Raw genomic sequence first — 23,534 nt, forward strand, 5'->3', positions numbered from 1 at the left:
ATAGGTTCTCCCTTGCTGTAAAAGTCCTCATTTGCTCTCATTCGCCATTGTCCATCATCCCACCTATTACCTAGGATTTTCCTTAATATCCTATACTCTAACTTTTCCCACCACTCAGCTTCACCTTGTCTATTCATGGTCAAAATTTTGGATGCATATAAGCCCTCAGGTTTTACAACTGTATTGTAATGTCAGAACTTGGCCCCTCTACTTATAGACTTTGTGCTATAGATATTATTTTTCAGTTGGTATGCTTGGTCTAACTTCCTCATCCTGACATGAATTGCTTCTTCTTCTAATCCGTTCTCCTGGATGAGTTCACTCAGATACCTGAAATTCTTAACTCATCTGATTTTTCCCAAGATGGTGATCATCCATTCAGGTCCATCACAGATGTTCTTCATGTATTTTGTCTTTTGAATAGAGATCTGGAGTCCAAATTTTGCAACATTTTCTGACAGCCTATTGATCTTGTTCATTGCTGACTCTATGTTGTTAACAAAAATGGCCAGGTCATCTGCAAAGGCCATAGCAGTCAATGTACACCACTTTGTTCTTAGGACCAAGTCTGAACCGCTCTTCATTTGTTCTTCTTTGGTTAACAACTTTCTCCACCCTCGAATGACGTTTTCCAAGATGCAGTTGAAAAGGAGTGGGGATAGGCCATCTCCTTGTCTTTATGCTCTTTCTGATTGTAAAGGGTTCTGATATCTCACACATAAATTTCATTTTTGACACTGTGTTAGTGAGATTTTGTGTAATGAGCTTTCTTGATGTATTATCCACCCCAAACTCTTCCAAAATAGTCATTAATGCCTGTCAGTCGATGGAGTCATATTCCTTCTGAAAATCAACAAACATGTCCATGTAGTTATTTCCTCCAGTTTTTTTGTACCTGATGATGTTCTTCAGGTTAAAGATCTGTTCTGCGCAAGAACAGATCTTTCGGAAACCAGCTTGATATCACCCAAACAGTTGGTCAAGATGACCTTCCATTCTGTTCTGCATCGCTTTGGAGGGAATCTTATATGGAACAGATACTAATGAGATGCCCCTATAGGTAATGACATTCTTTTTATCGCCTTTTTTGTGTAGAGGATGGATTAAAGCTGACAGCCATTCAGTCGGTATCAACCCAGTTCTCCAGATCTCCTCAAAAAGTGGGACTGGTACATCAAGAGTTTCTTTATTTGCCAGCTCCAGTACTTCCACCACTACTGAATCCTCTCCAGCTGCCTTATTAATCTTTAGTTTGATGATGATATCTTTGATCTCCCTTTACTAGGTGGAGATGAGATGGGTAGTTTGTGGATCAGAGCACAGACAGGGAATCTTTCTTTCGGTTCATCACAATTAAGTAGGTTTTCAAAATAAGGAGACATGATCATGCAGTTTTCTTTGTTGGTCAGGCCAAGCTTCCATTTTCGTCTCTAAAACAAAAACTAGGGGCTTGGGATCCTTTCAAATTGGATTTGATCATCTAATAGAAGTCTCTGGCATTGTTTTTTCTGAAATAGTGATCGATTTGTTCTAACTGATGTTTCTCAAACGATCGCTTAGCCCTTCATAGAGTTCTGGCTGCATATTTTCAAACTTCACGGAATACATCAAAATCTTCACATCTCGTGGTCGAGTTCCACTTTTTCCATTTGTTCTTTGGGCCACCACCGCATCACAAACCTCATTCCACCAACTATGCTTTCTATTTTTAGCTTTCAGGATTGCAGTATTAGCTGCTTGTTGGATCTTGGAGGTGATGTCCACCCATTTGTGGGATTCAAATGTAAGTTGCTGAAGGTATTGTTCCAATACGTTTTGATTGATTTTGAGCTTTGCAACGTCATATTTATAAATTTTATTTCTAATTTTCAATACCTTATTGAGAGGGATGAAATTTATTTTGATCTTGGAGAGTTAATGATCCGAGTCAAACTGGGCAGCTCTCTGTACTTTAACATTAATTATTTCCTTAATTGCTAGATGATCAATCTGCTTCTCTCCACACACATTGCCTGGTGATCGCCAAGTCTTCTGTTTACTTGGCTTGTGTTTGTAAAACGTTGACATTATCTGAAGATTGAAGGATCGACAAAGATTGACGAGTCTTTCTACATCTACATCTACATGGATACTCTGAAAATCACATTTAAGAGCCTGGCAGAGGGTTCATCGAACCACCTTCACAATTTTCTATTATTCCAATCTCGTATAGTGTGTGGAAAGAATAAACACCTATATCTTTCGGTACAAGCTCAGATTTCCCTTATTGTGTCATGGTGATCGTTCCGCCCTATGTAGGTCGGTGTCAACAAAATATGTTCGCATTCGGAGGAGAAAGTTGGTGATTGGCATTTCGTGAGAATTTATTAAGTGATTTGAGTTGCTTCACTACTTCGAGGATATTTACTTCTACGTTACTCATGTTGGCGGCTGTTCTCAATTCGAATTCTGGAATATCTACTTTGTCTTCTTTTGTGAAGGCATTTCGGAAGGGTCTGTTTAGTAAATATGCTTGTGAGTTGGGTACTTTCCAGTTGTTGATCTAAATTGCGGTTCTATTCCCAGCTGGTCATTAAAATCACCTAGTAGGATCTTTATGTTCTTATGTGGTATTTGCTCTAACTGTTCTTCAAGAAGGTCCTGAAACTGTTCAACTTTCTCGGGATTGCGTCTGTTGTCTTCATTGATTGGTGCATGCCTATTGATCAGTGTGTGCCTTTGTTACCACAGCTGAGAGTTAGGATAGAAAGTGTCTCAGAAGGGCTGAAGAACACGACAATTGAACTGACAACCTTCCTACGAACAACAAAAGCTGTGCCAAGTGCAGGCATGTTCTTACCTAGTTTGACTATCCTTTTGCCTTTATAAATCCTGTAACATTTAATATCCATTGTGTACTAATCTAGGTATCTGTTTTCTTCAATGACCAAGATGGTTATGTCATGTTTGTCCATCATTATCGTCGACTCTTTGTGTTTCCCAGCTTTCAATAGAGAATTGACGTTCAAAGTCCCACAATAGTAGCTGTGTTTTGCCTTGATTTTTGTGTGCATAGTCGTGACTTCAAAGCATATAGGTTCAGGCTCCCCACATTTCGTAGTCCTGATTGCACTCCTAAGAGTGGTAAATTCTCTCAAAGAGGTACTACCTGGGGTAGTGTCCTTTCTGTGACGACATTCCATGATGCTTGGTTGTTCAAACTAATGTGGATTTGACAAATCCTTCCCAGTAATAGACTACATTATGAATTGACAATTAGTAAAATTTGGAAAATGAGGTTCACTCATAAGGATGTTCGATAAATTCAGACAAAGAATAGAAGCAGTAGTCAAGCAAGAACTGTTTTAACATTATTCTAAATGCATTTAATTTTGGGATGCATTTTAGGTAAGACGGCAAATGGTTATATAACATAGTTTTTGCATAAGTTTGTTTTTATTGTGTTGATGTGTAGGTTCATCTTACTAGTTTGATACGTGTGTATATCATAGTTGTTTCTGAAGAAATTTTCCTTTTTTAAGATGCTCCCTTTTGTGAAAATTAGTATTTTGTATATGTACAAGCAAGGTAGCGGCATTTGAGAGTTTTAAAAAGGGATCTACAGGAATCTGCGCACTTCGCTTTTTATCAAACTGACAATCATCTTCTGTACTTTAAAGGTTTTTCTAGAATTTGTGCAATTTCCCCCCCCCCCCCCAAAAAAAAATTATTCCATACATAAGTACCCACTGTAGACTACAATGGTACATTGTCAGCACTGATGAGCAGCTTGTATCCTGAGTGGGGTCCTAACAGCTATGGTAGTGAATTCAGTCTCTTATTTAAATTGTTTAGGTACACCTCCCACTGCAGATCTGCCTGAAGATGAATACTTGTAAATTTTGTATGACTGACCTTCGATAAATTTTTACTTTGATAGTGAAAACAGGGTTTGCAGGATGGAGATTTTCTGTGGTGTGGAGGTTAACTGTCACAGTTTTTTCAAAATTTGTGATGAGCTCACTGGTCCTGAACCAGTGCATTAAGGTATGCATAACTGATGTTGCAGCCTTCTGCAGATTTTCTTCATTCTGTGATTTAATTAGAACATTAGTGTCATCGCTAGAGTACAGTGCTTCCATCATGTATTTTACTAATCAAGTCATTTATATACAGCAGAAATAGGACAGGTCCTCGAACAAAACCTTGTGGATTCCATACTTCATTTTTTCTCCTCATTACTGTTAAGACACGAATAACCATCCAAACTTCAACTGAAGTGTACCGGACAGCTAATTAGCTAAGGTTATGGCTCGATTCATGCGACCTTCCTGCCACGTTACACTACTCACAGTTATACTGATAACTAAACTGGTGGATTCCACCTACTTCGTTATTTAACTGTAACCCTTTCTGGAGTATTCGGTAGTGAAATACAACTGTCAATTATTTATAACCGTTAAAAATAACGGTTATACAAAAATGACTGTAACCGCGATAAAGGTTACTCCAAAATAACGCCCAGCTCTTGGGCAACTGCGTAGGATTTGCTGCAACCTGTGTGAACAGTAGCTCACGATGCCACAAGCTGTGGCGCCATATTAGATGAGTGTGTGAACCCAGCTTAACTGTCTGACAGCACTTCCCCTTAAGAGCTGTTATAAATCACTGGCGTATAAATACTGATGTTTTAAATTTACACATTTAGGAAATAACTGAAAACTTTAGGTTTAATGGTCTTACTTATCCTTTAAAAACTCTCTTAATGGGTTCATTATTTATGGGAAAAGGTAAAATAAAAAATAAAATAAAGCGTTATATGTGGAAGGGTTTAATTTGTTGCAGGCTGTGGCTGTTTTACGAAAATTACACAGCTGAACATAAGCAGAATGTATAGATGGCAAATCAACAAATAGAATTACAAATGTTTGTTTGAATCTATCGATCTCTTATATCGATTCTGCACTCGGAATGCTGAATTAAACATATCCGGTGTTTTGATGTGTGTTATTTGCCACTTGATTTAGCTGTCAACGGGAATGTAAACGCGCGTGATAATCATGGGACGGTTTGAACATACGTTACAGCGATGTGTTCATTACATTGCAATAAAGGAAATTAACACCGTCATCACTGTTGTCAATGTTAAATTAATAAGATGAAAAATGCTGCAGTTTTGGAAGAAAAATGGTTTGTCATAACAGTACGACTTTAAATTTATAAAAAAAAGACTAATATTTATAAGTATTTCGGATATTTATGATCAATGTTTACACTTGCAAGCGAATAGAATAATTTTATATTTTGAACTTTTTGTTGTAATATTGCTGACAATCCCTGAACTGTAAAATGTATTTAACAATATATTTCGTAGGGATGAAGGATGCCAGTCATTCCAACGCAAATTCTCCGTCGAGGACGACCGATGCACCAAACCCATCCATATACAATGGAGATGTATCAAATGATGTTTTGCATTCTGGGCCTTTGTCATGTTATAGCGAAAGTGAACTGACAATTGGCGATTTAGGTTTGTGGCCTATGTACTTCTTCGTTGTGTAACGTACTGTATTTTAACGCACTTTTAATGCAGGTACTGTTTTGTGAAAATAGACCTTTCAGCTGGTGTAATCATTGCACAACAATTAGAGATGACAATATGAAATATGCAATGTTTCTTGTTACTTGCTTATTAATATAATTGATATTTGTAATTTTTTCAGGCGAGTCGGACCAGAGAACAAAAGGCAATAACTCCCATTCACGCTTATCTAAAACTCTAGCAGAAGTCTTGGCTGATAAAGGTGCCCTGGGATATTTTATTCAGTATTTGGAAGCAAGAGGATATGTTGCACTCATCAAATTTTGGCTTGATGCAGAAAGTTTTCGTGCAGCATCATCCGCCGAGATTAGATGTTCAACTGACACACCTGACGTGCAGGTGACACGGGAAATGTTGGAGGCCGAGTGTACCAGCAGCAAAGAATCGCCACACCACGAGGAACGTAATGTTGTTTCACTACAAACAGCATATAGCAGCTTGTCTGTGGATTGTGTTGAAAATAGTGAGAGTGCGAACACTGCACCAAAGGGTAGCACTCACTCTTTGATAGTTAGTAGTACTTTATCAACTGCTTCACACACTACATATTATGATGCTCATTCACATATGTTTGGTTGTGCAAGTGGAGCATCGAACAAAAATGTACCATCAGATTTAAAGGACTGTGGTGAGACCTGTTCAGATGTCAGTGATATTTCGAATAGTTCTGAAAATAAAACAAATTGTGTTACCCCAGACATTGATGCTGGCAGTAGGATAAATACTTACCAGCTACAGACTATTGGTGATGGCTACGAAAGCAAAAAAGAATCAAGTAGTGGAACAGTGGCAAGATGGGCAAGTGGAGCTGTCAGTCCAATTCATCAAGCAGCATCACCAACACGTGCTGTAAAACTCATTGAAGCAACTTTGCATGATGCAGTTAGAATATTTAGGAAGTATTTTACTCACAATGCCCGTTACCGTATTCGAATTCCAGAGGAAATAAGGAATAGAATGATTTCTGCAATTTGTAGAGAAGGTGGAATGGTAGGAATTGATTGTTTTAATGAATGCCAAGACCTCGTCTTTCACATAATGGAAAGAGAGTAAGTATTTCTTGCCAAGATTAACATTCTTGGTAGATAATTATTTTTAAAAAAGTTCTGATTTTGAATGAAAGTTAACTGTATATTGCTATAAAATACAGGAAATAATTATTGATAATTTAGTTTCTCTGATTGTATCAGAATAGTATTGTACTTCTGCAGTCCATACCACCGCACTCTATCTCATTGTTCTGGCCATGGTGGTGGTGAGTTGTGCAAAAGAGGCATAATACATGGACTGTGCCATTAATGTGGATTCATTTATACATTTTTAATATTTTTTTAGCATGATGTTTAATTTTTATGATGTCTTAATTCTTGAATAGTAGCTTTATGGCTAGGGCAGAACTGAACTTCTGACAATTTAACCGGTGTTAAGTTTGTTACAAGGGGGTCACATCGAATTCCATGAGAAATCATCAGGTCGGAAGACCTTGGAGAGAATCAGTCAGTCATCGTCCCACATAGTCATCTGGGTTTATTTTACCTCCTGTGGTTTTCTCAAATTATTACAACAAAATTCTTGATAGCCCCGAATGAAAAGTGTGATTGTTTCGTATTGTGGTACTATCAAAATATGAAACAATCATTTATTACATAGTTACTAGTACTGCATCCTTTTACTGAGTAAAAATAACATTCTTCATTGTATTACATATAAAGAAAATTACTTGCAACGAGAGGAAATAAAACAGATGGAAAAACAATATCAATTTGTCCAATCACTTGAATCACGATTGAAAAATTCTCCAACAGAATGTAATGGGTGCTCTTTCGAGTTGTGTACAATTTTCCTTCTGATTAATCCTGGCAGCAGATGATGTATTTCTTGAGGCACTGTGTTGAACGTTTTAGAACAACTATTGGAAAACTGCCATGTGTTTATACGAGGGTAATCCCAAAGGTAAGGTCTCCCATTTTTTTTGTAAGTACATAGACCGGGTCGACAGAAGCGTCCTATCCCATGCGTCGGCTTTTACCCGTGATGTAAGGGTGTTGTCGTGTGTGACGTCATGACGGCACGGAGTTTGGTTTGAGTGTGGCTGTCTCCAGTTCTGTTTTATCTTATTTTATTTACTTTTCTGATCTGTTCGTTCTATCTCGTGAGATTATTTTTTTTAAATTTAAAAACACTTATTACTTATTTTAATTATCTGTTTCCTCGAATTTCTGTTTTAGTTTATTATATTTATCTTTCTGATCTGTTCGTTCTATCCCGTGAGATTTTTTTTTTAAAAAGACAAAAAACACTAATCAGCTACTGAAGCATCTTTATCTTCTATGGGTTGCAGGGGTTACGACCCTTGGGGAGGTGGGTGGGTATTCATGCATGGCTGTCTTCACTTACACGTTGTAGCTACGCAAGGCGTCAAATTTGTTTATATTTAGTTGCCCCCCCACCCAAAACACCCCATTTCCCGCGCTTGTCCCGTTAGTGTCATTAGGCTTCTAGTGGAAAGTGTGTGTGTTTGTTTTTGTTTCTGCCATATTTGTGACGTCATGGGTCAAAGCAGATGGGTGGGATCGGACGCTTCCGTATTTCCCATAGACCAGTATATTTCTATAATGGTTTACATCAGTTTACAGCTTGAACATTTAGCTATTTTTTGACATAATCGCCATTTCTGCTGATGCATTTTTGTAGATGCTGTGGCAGTTTTTGTATGCCCATGTCATACCAGCTCGCTGCCATGCTGTTCAGAAAGTTATGAACCTCTTCTTTTACCTTGTCATCGGAGCTGAATCATTTTGACCACAATTAATGCTGACAGGTACTGTGAGACTCTGAAAAAACTCAAACGGACAATTCAGAACCGGAGAAGAGGAATGTTGAGCAAGGGCGTACACATTCTCCATGACAACACTCGCCCACACATCACTTGGCAAATCGTTGCTCTCCTGCTACAGTTTCAGTGGAACATAATCACCCACTCAACCTATAGTCCTGACTTGGCACCCAGTAACGATCACCTGTTCCCTTGGTTAAAAGAACATTTGGCCGGAAAGTGATTCAGCTCCGATGAGGTGAGAGAAGAGGTTCATAAGTTTCTGAACAGCATGGCAGCGAGCTGGTATGACATGGGCATACAAAAACTGCCACAGCATCTACAAAAATGCATCAACAGAAATGGTGATTATGTCAAAAAATAGCTAAATGTTCAAGCTGTAAACTGATGTAAACCATTGTAGAAATAAACAGGTCTATGTACTTAAAAAAAAAAAGGGAGACCTTACTTTTGGGATTATCCTCGTCTCTTGGTAAACCCATGTTTCTCTTGTTGTGGGTGTGTTTTCTGTTATGTATTCCTTATGGTTTTCTTATACGTTGATGACGCATCAAAATGCACACTAACTGCAAATTAACATTATTGCTAACCAGATGATTATAGTCTGTAGTGATCCAGTCTTTCTCTTGATGTGATGAACCTCACAGCTTATTTTTTTCCCCCTTTTTTTTAGCATAGAAGTTTCATTGCAGCCTGCATTGTGTCCCATTATAACAAACTTGTCAGCTACTACACCCTTTAGTCTTTTCAGAAGGTATATCACATGGGAGAACTTTGAGAACACATACACGGTGTGCTCATTCGTTGACAGTTTGCTGTCAATCATGAAGTCCAGCAGTTTCAGAGCCTCAATTTTATCCTGGGTATAACTGGAGATTGCAGTGCCACCAGTTATCTGTGACCAGTAAATACTATCAACGTAGTGGGCACCCCAATTTTGAGCTTATACAGTGTGGTGATTGTGACATTGTATTACACATGCAAACAGACAGAAATAAAAAAAACTTAATTTCAGGTGCATGATTGACCGATCTGGCATTGTAACATCAACTAAAATGACCTTGCTATGCTGATACTGCGAACTGCTGAAAGCAAAGGAAAACTACAGCCATAATGTTTCCCGAGGGCCGCAGCCTACTGTATGGTTAAATGATGATGGCATTCTCTTTGGTAAAATATTCTGGAGTTAATATAGTACCCCACTGAGATCTCCGGATGGGGACTACTCGGGAGGAAACAAAACTGTCATTCTACGGATTGGAGTGTGGGATGTTAATTGGGTAGGTAGGTTAGAAATTTTAAAAAGGGAAATGAATGGGTTGAAGTTGATTATATAGTGAGAATTGGTGAAATTTGGTGGAAGCAGGAACAGGTATTTTGGTCATATGAATTCAGTATTATAAATTCAAAAGTTAAATAGGACTAATGGAGTAGGTTAAAAAAAAAAAAAAATTACAGGAACTCGAGTAAGCTATCATGAACAGCAGAGTGAACATATCATCGTAGCCAAGGTAGACACAAAGCCCACATCCACCACAGTAGTAAAAGTTTATGTCCCAACTGGCCCTGCAGATGATGAAGAGGTTGAAGAAATATATGATCAGATAAAAGGAATTATTCAGATAGTTGAGGGAGATGAAAACTTAATGTGATGGGGGACTGGAATTCAACCATAGGAAAAGGAATAGAAGGAAAAATAGTAGGTGAATATGTACTCTGAGAAAGGAATGAAAGAGGAAGCTGCCTGGTGGAATTTTGCACAGAGCATAATATTACCATCGTTAACATTTGGTGTAGGAATCATCAAAGGTGGTGTGGAAGAAACCTGGAGACAACGAAAGGTTTCAGATTGACTATATAATAGCAATACAGAGATTTTGGAACCAGATTTTAAATTGTAAGACATTTCTAGGGGTAGATGTGTACTCTTTGATCACAATTTATTGGTTACTAATTGTAGATTAAAACCAAAGAAATTGCAAAAAGATAAAAAATTAAAATTGGGACCTGGATGTTGAAAGAACCAGAGGTTGTAGAGAGTTTCAGAGAGAGCATTAGCGAATGATTGACTAGAACGAGGGAAAAGAATACTGTGGAAAATGAATGGGTAACTTTGAGAGATGAAATAATGAAGGCAGGTGAAGATAGAATAACTTAAACAACAAGGCCGGGTAAAAATCCCTGGGTGACTCAGGAGATACTGAAATTAATTGATTGATGGAGAAAATATAAAATTGCGGCAAATAAAGCAGGCAAAAGGGAATACAGACATCTAAAAAAATGAGATTGGCAGGAAATGCAAAATGGCTAACCAGGAATGGCTATATAGGACTAATGTAAGAATTTAGAAGCTTATATCATTAGGGGATAGATAGATACTGCCTACAGGAAAATTAAAGAGGTCTTTGGAGAAAAGAGAAGCAGTGGTATGAATATCAAGAGCTGAAATGGAGAAACAGTCCTAAGCTAAGAATGGAAAGGTGGAATGGAGACATACTTGCAGGCAGAGGCCAGAGATGACGACGACGATGATGATGATGATATCTGAGACACGACATTGTGAGAAGACTGTGACAGAGTACCAAAAGACCTAAGTCAGAACAAGCCCCCAGGGGTAGACGACATTCCATCAGACCTATGTGATAGCCTTGGGAGAGCCTCGAGAGATGATATTGGCAGACCTCAAAGTTTTTATTTGTTCTCCCTGGACTTTAATTCCCATCCTAAATTTTTATTTGGTTTCCTGTACTGCATGCTTAATGTGCGGACTGAATAACTTCGGGGATACGCTACAATTGTGTCTTAACTCTCTTTTCAACCACTGTTTCTGTTTCATATACTGCTATTCTTATAATTACCTTCTGATTTCTGTACAATATGTAAATAACCTTTTGCTCCCTATATTTTAACCCTGTTACCTTCAGAATTTTAAAAAGAGTATTCCAATCACATTGTCAAAAGCTTTCCGTAAGTCTGCAAATACTGTAAACATAGGTTTGCCTTTTCATAATCTATTTTCTAGAGTCAGTACTTCCTCATGTGCTTCTATATATCTCTGGAATCCAAACTGATCTTCCCTGAGGTCGGCTTCTACCAGTTTCTACATTTTTCTGTAAAGAATTTGTGTTAGTCTTTTGCAACCATGACTTATTAAAGTGATAGTTCGGTAATATTCACATTTGTCAGCACCATCTTTCTTTGGAATTGGAATGATTATATTTTTCTTGAAATCTGTGAGGGTATTTTGCCCATCTCGTACACCTTGCACACCAGATGGAAGACTTTTGTCATGGTGGTCACTCCCAAGGCTATTAGTAGGACTGACGGAATGTTGTCTACCTCTGGGACCTTGTTTTGACTTACATCTTTCAGTGCTGTGTCAAATTCTTCTCACAGTGTCACATCTCCGATTTCATCATCATCTATGTCCTCATCCATTTCTATAACACTGCCTGGAAGTTTGGCTCCCTTGTAAAGACGTCTATATTCTCCTTCCACCTATCGGCTTTCCCTTCTTTGCTTAGGACTGGTTTTCCATTTGAGCTCTTGATAATCATGGCACTGCTTCTCTTTTCTCCAAAGACCTCTTTAATTTAATTAGGCAGTATCTATCTTTCCCCTAATGATATAAGCTTCTACATTCTTACATTTGTCCTATAGCCATTCCTGGTTAGCCATTTTGCATTTCCTGTCAATCTAATTATTTAGGCATTTGTATTCCCTTTTGCCTGCTTTATTTGCCGCATTTTTATATTTTCTCCTTCCATCAGTTAATTTCAGTAACTCCTGTGTCACCCAAGGATTTCTACAAGACCTTGTCGTTACCTATTTGATCCTCAGCTGCCTTCAGTATTTCATCTCTCAAAGCTACCCATTTGTCTTCCACAGTATTCCTTTCCCCCGTTCTCATCAGTTGTTCCCTAATGCTCCCACTGAAACTCTCAACAACCTCTGGTTCTTTCAACTTATCCAGATCCCATCTCCTTCATTTGTCACTGTTTTGAAGTTTCTTCAGGTTTAGTCTACAGTTCATAACCAATAAATTGTGGTCAGAGTTCACATCTGCTCCTGGAAATGTCTTACAATTTACATTCTGGTTCCGAAATCTCTGTCTTACTGTTATCTAATCAGTCTGAGACATTCTAGTGTCTCCAGGTCTCTTCCACATTTACAATGCCTGTTCAAAAAATTCCAAAACTTTGTCCTCAAAATTTTTCTATGCTTACCTGTTACTTATTGTGTGTGGTCTCCTTTGAAATACTCTCCTTGACAATTGGTACACCGCTCGCAATGCCGTTTCCACTTCTGGAAGCAGTCTTGGTCTGCTTCTTCTGGACTGTGTGAAGTGCTGTCTGCGAATTTTCTTTTATCTTATGTATCATTGTAAATCTTCATCCTTTTAGTGGGGTTTTCAACTTTGGAAATAAAAAAAGAAGGTCCTCTGGAACTTGTCGGGAGAGTATGGAGGATGAGGCAGCACAGTGATTTCATTTTTTGTGCAATAGTCGTGCACCAACAGGGATGAATGTGCGGGTGTTATCGTGATGCAAGAGCAATGATTTGCCATTTTCTTCTCACATTTTCTCGCAGGCATCTTAACACATCCTGATAGTACCATCGATTAACAGTTTGTCCTTGTGGCATGAATTCCTGGCGTGAGCATCTTCGGTAGACGTTGAAGGGCATCCTGAATGAGGGCAATCTTTATCTTCTGTCCAACAATTTTTAAACCTTGTGAACCATTGGTAACATTGTGTATGGCTTAAATATCCATTACAGTAGGCTCCCTGCATCATTTGGTGTTTCCCTGTAAATATTTTCTTGAATTACACTCAAAATTTAATGCAGATGGAGTTGCTCCTCTAACTCTGCCATCTCAAAATTCGCAAACTGTGTGACACAACACTCTACTCAGTACAGCACTGAACAATAACTAACAGATATACAACAATGAAATTTTCAGCAGTTACACATTAAAAACAGGCATGTGCAGGGATGCCACCTGTATTTCGCACCAACACACCATTGGCGCAAAAATTGTGAATGTTCCAGAATTTTTGAACAGATCTTGTACGCCTTCCTTGATAATTCGCAAACAAACTATTAGCGATGATTAAATTATGTTCTCTGCAAAATTCTACCAGGCAGCTTCCTCTTTCATTCCGTTCCCCCAGCCCATATTCATATACTAATTTTTCTTCTCTTCCTTTTTCTACCACTGAATTCCACTCTCCCGTCACAGTCAGGTTCTTCTGTCCCTTAACTACCTGAATAATTTCCTTTATCTAATCATACATTTTCTCAATCTCTTCATCATCTGCAGAGCTAGTTGCCATATAAACTTGTATCACTGTAGTGGATGCGGGCTTCGTTTCTGTCATAGCTATGGTAATGCATTCACTATGTTGTTCATAATGGCTTACCTAGATTATTAATTATTATATCTACTCGATTAGTCTTACATGCATTTGTATTTAGAACTCTTCATTTATCTGACCAGAAGTCATGTTCCTCCTGCCACCGAACTTCACTATGTCCCACTATATTTAACTTCAACCTATCCTAGTTGACTGGGTGTGGGGTGCAGACAGGGTATTTTTTTTTTTAGATTAGATCACACTCCATCCAATCAATATGATGGTGGTTGTAGGAAACTCAGAAGTATCAGTGTAAGATTGAAAGAAATGCCTGACCCAGGCAAGAATATTAAAATCCTAGATGTTAACTGCTGAAGCGTTCACAGCAGTGTTTCAGAGTTCTAAGTGCTCCTGAGGGGCAGTGTAGCTCACATACTATTCGGTACAGAAAGCTGGTTGAAACCTGAAATATTGTCAGATGATCTTTCACAAAACCCAAAGAAATTCTGGTTGTTTTTCAAAACCTGTTAGTGACACCAAAGTTAGTGGCCAGTCCCTAGTGAATGGGACAGGAACTGAAATTGAGGGTAGCAGAGCAAAAGCTGAAATGCTTAACTCTGTTTTCAGATATTCCGTTGGGTCATTCCATGTCAGTTCAACCAGGGGCTCCAGATCATAGTCTCAGATTTGACTGAAATTCAGTACACTAATTCTACCATGTGTGGAACACTCGTGTACAAAGTATTAGTTTCCCCTGCCAATTAGTTCCAGAATTATGACTTGTGAAAGAAGGTGGCGTGACCCGCATCTGGCAATCTATCTTCAGACCCAACTTCAGGTCTTAATAACTTTGGAACTACTCCACACAGTCCAGTGAAATTTTTACAACCCAGTAACATCCATTTAGAGAACACAGTCCATGAATCAAAACACCAACAACATATTTCTGAGGGAAAATAAAAAATTACAAAATGTGATTAAAAAAAGTAATACGTTAAAAGGTACATATTGTAGGTGCCCTCTATGCCAAATATAATTCACTCAAAAAGGGTATAAATTTTTTTGTGGTAAGCTTAATGTGGCCGAAACACACACAGAACTCATCATGCCCATATCAGTCACAAAAACTGAGTTACATGCACACGAAAATACAAAAATTTGAAAAATTGCCTGAAAAACATGGATTTTCGAAGTGTGGTAGCACAAAAGGGACAAGTGGTATCCAAGCCAAATTTCACACACTGCATAATGAGACCATAATGATATATATCTCAAAATTTCAGCATGTTATTGCAAGACATTTGTGTACAATGGAAGTTGACAGATGTATTTGGTGATGTGGCCATTGTTCCAAAACACAATTTTGTAAAAACATATCGTAAACTGTTCTGCCTCTTCTTATCCTCTTCCACAACTGTTTAATCACTAAGCAACAACATATAGACAAGTTAACACAACCTATCATTAATGTTTACTGCACCTTAACTGCTAAAAACCAGTAGATTGTGCTCCGAACAGAAGTTCTCCCACACTTTAGCTACTGTACTCTGTACATTGAGTGGCAAATTGTACTGTCTTCCTGACACTGTGGTAGGAACTGGAAGTGTCATAAGAATATGTTCAAAAGGAATCCAACACCTGTTTGCGAAACGTGGCCAATGAAATGATCTTGCTGGTGCCATGAAGTTCACAGATACATCACCTTCTGCTTCACAGCACTCTGTGACACATCCTAAGTACCATTTGTCATCATAAACAGCAGTAACATAGCAACCTGGTTGATGTTGCTGCTTTTGCTTCTGAATCCTGAGTCAGACACACTGTGAAGACACATGTTGTGCATGAACCAATAGATATAACCGGACAGTCTGCTCATCTGCACATTGTCAGAGTCCACTGGAGGGAAGTGGTGATGGCTCCTTGTGCCTGCAACAGTTTTAACGTGTTCTAGTCTGCTTTTTAGCAACTCTCAGACTGATTTCACCTCATCTTTCGAAACAGAATGATTGTATGCCAGAGATATTTTTCTGTACCTAGGAAAATAATTCAAGAGGTGTTAGAATGTGACCTTCTGTAGGGTGATGCAGACTAGCTCGTGATGCCATGCACTTTATGGCAGCACCAATACCATCACATACATTTTTACCATGACTTGTTGCGAAAAAATTCCATTCTGCGTGAATCTGAAAAGCATGCTAATGCATGCATAAATTTTTGAGATTTTTACACTTTTTGTACTGACTAGCTGCCCCATCACTGAAGTATTTCGCAAAATGTATGTGAGGCAGCTTGTTTTTCACATATGCCATGACAGTGCGAATGTTGGCATGAACTGCAATGGCGTCATGAATTAAACAGCCACTAAAAACGCACAGGTTCATGACCGACACATCACCTGATTCACCTCCATAGTAAATCGCAGATGGCTGGAGAGTTGCTTGACTGTTGTCCCAATGATATCCCTGGATGGCATCTTGAACTATAAATGCATAATTTTCAGAAAAGTCTAGTATTACTATAATTTCATCTTGTTTCAAATTATCCTTACAAAACCCAAGATAAGCCGATTGTGCTGTTGCTGTGAAGCTGTGTGTGTCAGTTTGTCCATTTTTTGACAACACATTTCAACAAAATTTTCCACTGTACTTTGCTTTGTTTCAAGACTTGTGCGGTCCATGTGTGTCCATTGTTTATAAGAAACAATTTCATCGTCATCCATAAGGAGCTCACCATACAGTTTGTTATTCGTGTTTTCTGCAAGATTTGCCTTACCAGGACACTTTTCACACCTGTGTATCATGCACTGGTAGGAACTGATGTCACACACTAGCAGCTTCATTGCATCTTTGTAATCCAAACCAGAATCCTTTGTAGCAGCAAGCATCAGCTGAGCATTTTGATGGGTTTCACATACACAAACATTGTGTGTGCCCCTTGCACTTACAGGCACAAACCATTTTGGCCGAAGATTGAAAAAAGATGATAAACCTACTATGGTATTGGGATACTTTTCCTTGAATTCTACATATAGTTCTGATATGTTGCATCTGTACGTGTACATTTCCCATTTTCATCGTTACATAGTCTTTTTTTCCAGGCATTATTCGGCTGTAGTCATTATTTTCATAAAACTCCCACACTAGCACCTTTATTTCTGTACTCAATTGCTTACCCTGAGCCTTCTGAAGTTGTGGAAGCACTCCTTGGGTTGCATTTATTTTCCTAGCTTGCTTTACCATATATGTAGAAACATTGAATTCCTTTGCAGTGTAGTCAATAGACCAGCTGGAAGGTGCAAGGGTGAGAATAGCTACTATTTCTGGCATGTGGATATGGCACATTTTTCTTTCAAATCGTGCTCAATTTTGTCCAAATCAGAGCATTTCTGGCATGATTTCTGTTCCTTTGGAGCAAATAGTTCTTCCTCTTCCATCATTAGTGTGTCAGCTATTTTGTGTTTTAATTCCATTTGAGCTTCTTGTAGTTTTCTTCTACCATAGGTGGGCCTGTCTCTTTTCCCAACTTTGTGTGTCTTCATGGGAGACAAACCAAGAGCAGTCACTGTAGTATTTAATTGCTCATCCACAGTGGTTGTAGGTGGCTGATACTCTTCATCACTGTCATGTAAATTATCAGAACATTCTTCATTTTTTAGCAGTGTTCCAAAGTTATTAAGACCTGAAGTTGGGTCTGAAGATAGATTGCCAGATGCGGGTTGCAATTTCCGGGTCACGCCATCTTCTTTCACAAGTCATATTTCTGGAACTAATAAGCAGGGGAACTTAAAATTTTGTACATGAGTGTTCCACACTTGGTAGCATTGGTGTGCTAAATTTCAGCCAAATCTGAGACTATCAGCTGGAACATTTTCTCAAATTGGTTGAATTGACATGGAATGACCCCTTAACAAAGAAAAACCCAGCAAAATTGTCCCATTTTAATCCTAGTACCACTGAAAAGTTGAGGGAAATCAGTGTCAGTGTTAGTGGTGCTGAGAAACAGCTAAAATCATTAAAATTGAACAAAGATCCAAGGACTGTTGGACTCCCAATCAGATAGTAGAAGTGATCAACAAAATTATTGTCCAGTATCTTTGACATCGATTTGTAGTAGAATCTTGGACCATATTGTGAGCTCAAACATAACGAGTTATCTTGAACAGAACGATCTACTCAATGCCGATCAGCATGGATTCCGAAAACATCAGTCATGCGAAGCTCAAATTGTACTCTTCTCACATGACATACTAAAAGCTTTGGATCAAGGCAGTCAGGTAGATGCAGTATTTCTTGATTTTTGAAAAACATTTCACTCAGTACCACACATATGATTACTGTCAAAAGTACGGCCATATGGGGGTGTCAAGTAAAATTTGCGACTGGACTGATGACCTCTCAGTAGGATGGACACAGCCTGTTATCCTGGATTTAGAATCATCACCATGTGTAGAAGTAACTTCACACGTGCCCCAGGGATGTGTGTTGGGAGCATTGCTGTTCATGTTGTCATGCAGATAATATTAATAGCAACCTCAGACTGTTTGCAGATGACACACTTATCTGTAATGAAGAACTCCGTAAACGAGGCTGCAAAAATATTCAGTCGGATCTTGATAAGATTCCAAAGTGGTGCAAAGATTGGCAACTTGCTTTAATTGTTCAGAATGTAAAATTGTGCACTTCACAAAATGAAAAACTGTAGTATTCTATGACTATAACATTAGTGTGTCACAGTTGGAATCGGTCAACTCATACAAATACCTGGTCGTAACACTTTGTAAGAATATGAAATGTAATGATCACATCAGCTCAGTGGTGAGTAAATCAGGTGGTAGACTCTGGTTTACTTGTATAATATTGGGGAAGGGCAATCAATCTAAAAAGGAGATTGCTTACAAATCACTTGTGTGACCCAATCTAGAACATTGCTCTAGTGTATAGGACCCATATCAAATAGGGCTAACGGGGGATACTGAATGTATACTTAGAAGGGCAGCACGAATGGTCACAAGTTTGCTTGACCCATGGGATAGTGTTACCGAGATGCTGAAAAAACTGATATAGCAGACTCTTGAAGCTAGGTGCAAACTGTCTTGAGAAAGCTTATTAATAAAGTTTCAAGAACCGACTTTAAATGATGATTCAGTCATTATACTACAACCCCTTTCATATTGGTCACATAGGCATCGTGAGGACAAGGTTAAAATAATTACAGCATGCACAAAGGCATTCAGACAATCTTTCTTCCCATGCACCATATGTGAATGGAACAGGAACAAACCCTAATATCTCGTACGATGAGATATATCCTCTGTCACGCACTTCATGATGGTTTGCATAATATAGATGTAGATGTAGGTGTAAATGTAGATCCATTACCCTTTTTAAATTTTTGTATTCACCTGCCCAGTTAATTAATCTTAACATTCCACACTCCTATCTATAGAACGCCAGTTTTGTTTCTTCAGATGACCACGTCCTTCCTAGTAGTCCCTCCTTGGAAACACTAATAGGGGACTATTTTACCTCCGGAGAATTTTACCCGAGATGATGACATCACCATTTAACCATGCAGTAGAGTTGCATGCCCTTGGCAAAAATTATAGCTGTAGTCTCTCCTTGCTTTGTCATTCGCAGTACCAGCATTGATAACTATCGGTCACTGTCCAACATAATTAGTTGTTAAAATCCATAAAAATTGCATTAATACCAATTTTGAAGTACACGAAACTCTCTCTCTCTCTCTCTCTCTCTCTCTCTCTCTCTCTGCGTATAGTGGTACGTGGTCTGAGATGCAGCAGTTTGCTCTATCTCATACCTTCTCCACAAATGGGACACTTTACATAATCTGCAGTTAGTCCAAACAACTGTAGGAATTTAATCGTGCTCAACATGTCATTCTGTAGGCATTACAGAAGCGTCCGATTCCAACCCGTTTGTTTTGGCCCATAACATCTCAGGTATGGCAGAAATTGCTACGTCTAGTGTATACAAAGTGACGACAGTGATGTCATTACATACACACGCCATCAAATGTGAACAAAAATAAAAATGATACACTAACAGCTTACTCCAAAAATAAATTGAAACTAATGGGGCAACCACGGAAAATTGGGGGTTTAGGGCAGGGACAAGCTAAATATTCACCATCGCAAAGTAAATAATATAAAAAAAATTAAATTACAGCATTCCCCTACACCAACAAAACCACAGAAATCAGACATTTCCCTTGACACATATAGCTCAACCGCAGCTACCGATACCAAAAAATCAACACCTACAGCCCTGAAAAGTGGAACCAAAATGCCAACAACTCAAAAATCCAAATACCCCATATTCACTGCATCAATTAAAACACAACTGACCTGCCTAAATATACAACACACAAAACATCACAATTACTATAGAATATGACCAAAACAACCCACGTCGTTTCCATAAATACAATGCATAACATATTCAGCAATAAGTCCGAACCTCTACAGAAACTGCATGACAGGCATCATATGATCACACATCTCAGAATGTAATGATTGACTCGTTAACTTCACTGTCATATCCATACCCAACCAAAAAGCAATAAAAAAGATTTTTTTTTTGCACAACAAGAGCCAAACTAATCAGACCGAACAAAAATGCCAAACACATTAAAAAAACCATAACTCACTGAAAACACTCTCACACTCAAGTTACCACACCAACTACCTAAACTCAAAACCACATTAGCATGATGACAACCAAAACTCAAATGAATCCAATACCACACGTTAAACTCGGCACATCCACATCCACCACCAAAGGGCACCATTAAATACAACAACATGGCATCTACAAACACAACCAACTCAGACTCTGTGCTGTTGTGATGTCACACACACCACCACCATTACATCACGGGTCAAAGCAGATGGGTGGAATCGAATGTTTCCATGCATGCAGTGATCTACTTGTGAACTTCGTTGTCATACCTGTAACTAAGAAAAAATGAAACTTTTTCAGTCTGCAATCACAAGTAACACACCACACTAATAATTCCAATCATGAAAACAATTCTATTGCCTATAACTGCCAACATCAAAATAATTAACTAACAAATTGCCACAAATACTTTCAGCGTACAAACTGCATCACCCTCAATTGAATTAGAAACATAAACATCCCACCCTAGAGAGAACCATTGCATACTCCAACATGCCCTCTGCAAACACAATTTATTTGAAATACACCATGCCACCATGATGTCACACAACACTTGTTTGTCACAAGTCAAACCAGATGGGTGGCACTGCAAATTTTAGCTGACACACAATCCTGGCCTCCAGTGCTACTGGGGCTGCACATAAGGTGATGATGTTTGTTCTAAATCTCTTTCCATTTTATTTTTGGTGAATCACTCTGCGATGTTTTCAAAGAACACGTCTATTGTTAGAATTTGTTGTGCAGCAGTTTTTCCTTTGGCAAAGAGTATGGGGTCTTCAGCAAACGCCGGCCGAAGTGGCCGCGCGGTTCTGGCGCTGCAGTCTGGAACCGTGAAACCGCTACGGTCGCAGGTTCGAATCCTGCCTAGGGCATGGATGTGTGTGATGTCCTTAGGTTAGTTAGGTTTAACTAGTTCTAAGTTCTAGGGGACTAATGACCTCAGCAGTTGAGTCCCATAGTGCTCAGAGCCATTTGAACCATCTTCAGCAAACCATAACATGTTGTTATTACAAACTTTGTCATTGACAGTGATAAGGAACAGATGAGGTTCTATATCAGATTCATGGTATACATCATGCTCTAAGTTTTGTTTTTGAGAGATTGCTCCATGGACTGACATACCTGTCTTCGGTTTTCAATATAAGATTGGAGAGTTGTTATAACAACATTTTCAATTACATAACACTTCAGCTTACTAAGCAGTATGTCAAATGAGGTGCAGTAAAATGCTTTGCTGGGGTCACAGTGTCAGTGTCTTCAAAGTCCTGCCTTCCGTGTTAATTAAGTCCATTATTGCTGTAATTGTCAATTTTCCTTTATGAACATCACAGTGTGTGTTGTGGAATAGTTTTTTCAGAGCAACTTTAATCTGGTATTTCTTTACAGACACTGTAACTTAAGCCAAAAGGGAAATTATTGAATTTGTTCTGAAACTGAACACTTCACATGGGTAACCTTTTTTATAGACTAGTTCTGTCTGTTCCATTTTCAGAAATTCTGGGAAGACAGCGAAGGATAAAATATTTGTTGATTACTGTGAGTAGAGGTTAAGCAAGCTCCAGCATAATTTTCTATAGGACTGTGCAGAACATGCCATAGATATCTGCACTCTCTCAACGCTTGTTTGAAATCACTGTTTTTATGATGTTGTTAGGATGTACTTATTTCCAATGTGTAATAGTCCAAAAGCCTATTTTTTATGATCTGTAGGATCTAAATTTGGGTCTGAGGCTTAAACATGGTATTTTTCACTATTATAACAAAGTACTGCAGGAATTTCTGGTGGAGGTAGGTTTCTTCCTGTGCTCATTTATCAGATACCAAGTTGCTTTATATGGATTATGAGCCTCCATAATAAATCTGTCATTGCATTTCTTTTTTGCACCATCCTCTCACTCTCTGTAAATTCTCGTGACTTGTAAGTAATTACAGTTCATGTAACATACAGTAGATCTGCAATTGGAAGTTCTACAACTCTTCATATGGTCTCCAAATAATAAACAACAAATTCATGTAGTTCAGGTGCAGACCATATCTTCTCCTCAATAGTTCTTCCCTACCTTGTGATGTGCATACGGGATTGTCCATGGAGTTATTGGAACATGTAATCAAAATTTGTTCTTTAGGTTTGTAACAGACATTGAAGTGAGTCACTGACCCCTATTTCTGCTATTTTCTTCTGCCAGTTTGCACCAGATAGTGCTGCTTTCAGATCATTTAGTCTCTCTTCTCTGATAAATCTTTTACTGGATGTGTAACTGGAGTGTCATATGCCTCTCTTGCTCTTCACACTGAGTTCGATTACTGCACACTGTGATCTGCTCTCAATAGTTCAACTAGGGCATACAGTGATATTACATGCTCAAGTATTGAGGTTGGTGATAAGTGTCTATACAGGTGTCACTCCTTGTTGGGAGGTGGTTTGCTACAAACAGCCCATGGCTGTTTGTTGAGCTTATAAATACCATCTCTTTAGTACTTCCACCACCAGTATATGCACTGTAATCACTACACAATACAATGTGAGACTTAAGGTGTATAAGGAAAGATAAACAGTTCTCCATCTATACAGTTCTATACGGTTCTAAGTTTTCAAAGTTATCGTCTGGTGAATGTACTCAGAGATAACAATGGGATCAAAATTTCTTATCAATAGTGCAACCAGTGCAAGATCCATGTCTTTACAAAAGTTTTTAAATCAGTTTCCTTTAGCCTAAGATTTCTATTGGCATACCGCACTCACCACCATGGGTTGTAATTATTCAGTACGATATCCAAATATTCAATTCAACTGTAGTTGTCACCTTCTGTTTCAATCAGCCAGTGGTCACAAGTACATAAAACATCTGGTCTTACTTTTTCTTCAAAAAATGATAAAAGGTCTACCCTTAGATATTTAAAACACCGTAAATTAACACTTGTTAAAACTAAAGACATGCTACTGTCAGTACTAATTTTCTTTCTTCACAATGATCATCGGTCAGATTGTACAAATATCGTGAAGCAACAGTGATTGAGATGTAAACTGTAACACACATATTGGGTCAGTATAAGGTAAAACA

At 38.4% G+C, this 23,534-nt stretch overlaps 1 protein-coding gene across 2 annotated transcripts in view; it reads left to right on the forward strand.

Moving 5' to 3' along the window:
• Window positions 1-4,959: 4,959 nt before the first annotated feature.
• The window catches only part of LOC124599534 (A-kinase anchor protein 10, mitochondrial), a 118,507-nt gene continuing 99,932 nt past the window's right edge, over window positions 4,960-23,534 (forward strand). Inside the window, exons 1-3 of one of the 2 annotated variants that reach the window (XM_047136086.1) lie at window positions 4,960-5,182; window positions 5,354-5,509; window positions 5,703-6,630. In XM_047136086.1, the coding sequence (XP_046992042.1) occupies window positions 5,167-5,182; window positions 5,354-5,509; window positions 5,703-6,630 (1,100 nt within the window). In that variant the 5' untranslated portion in view covers window positions 4,960-5,166. The remainder of the gene's footprint in view (window positions 5,183-5,353; window positions 5,510-5,702; window positions 6,631-23,534) is intronic. The other variant, XM_047136085.1, reaches the window with a different exon arrangement.

Source organism: Schistocerca americana, chromosome 1 (assembly GCF_021461395.2).
Source record: "Schistocerca americana isolate TAMUIC-IGC-003095 chromosome 1, iqSchAmer2.1, whole genome shotgun sequence".
Taxonomy (NCBI): Eukaryota; Metazoa; Arthropoda; class Insecta; order Orthoptera; family Acrididae; genus Schistocerca; species Schistocerca americana.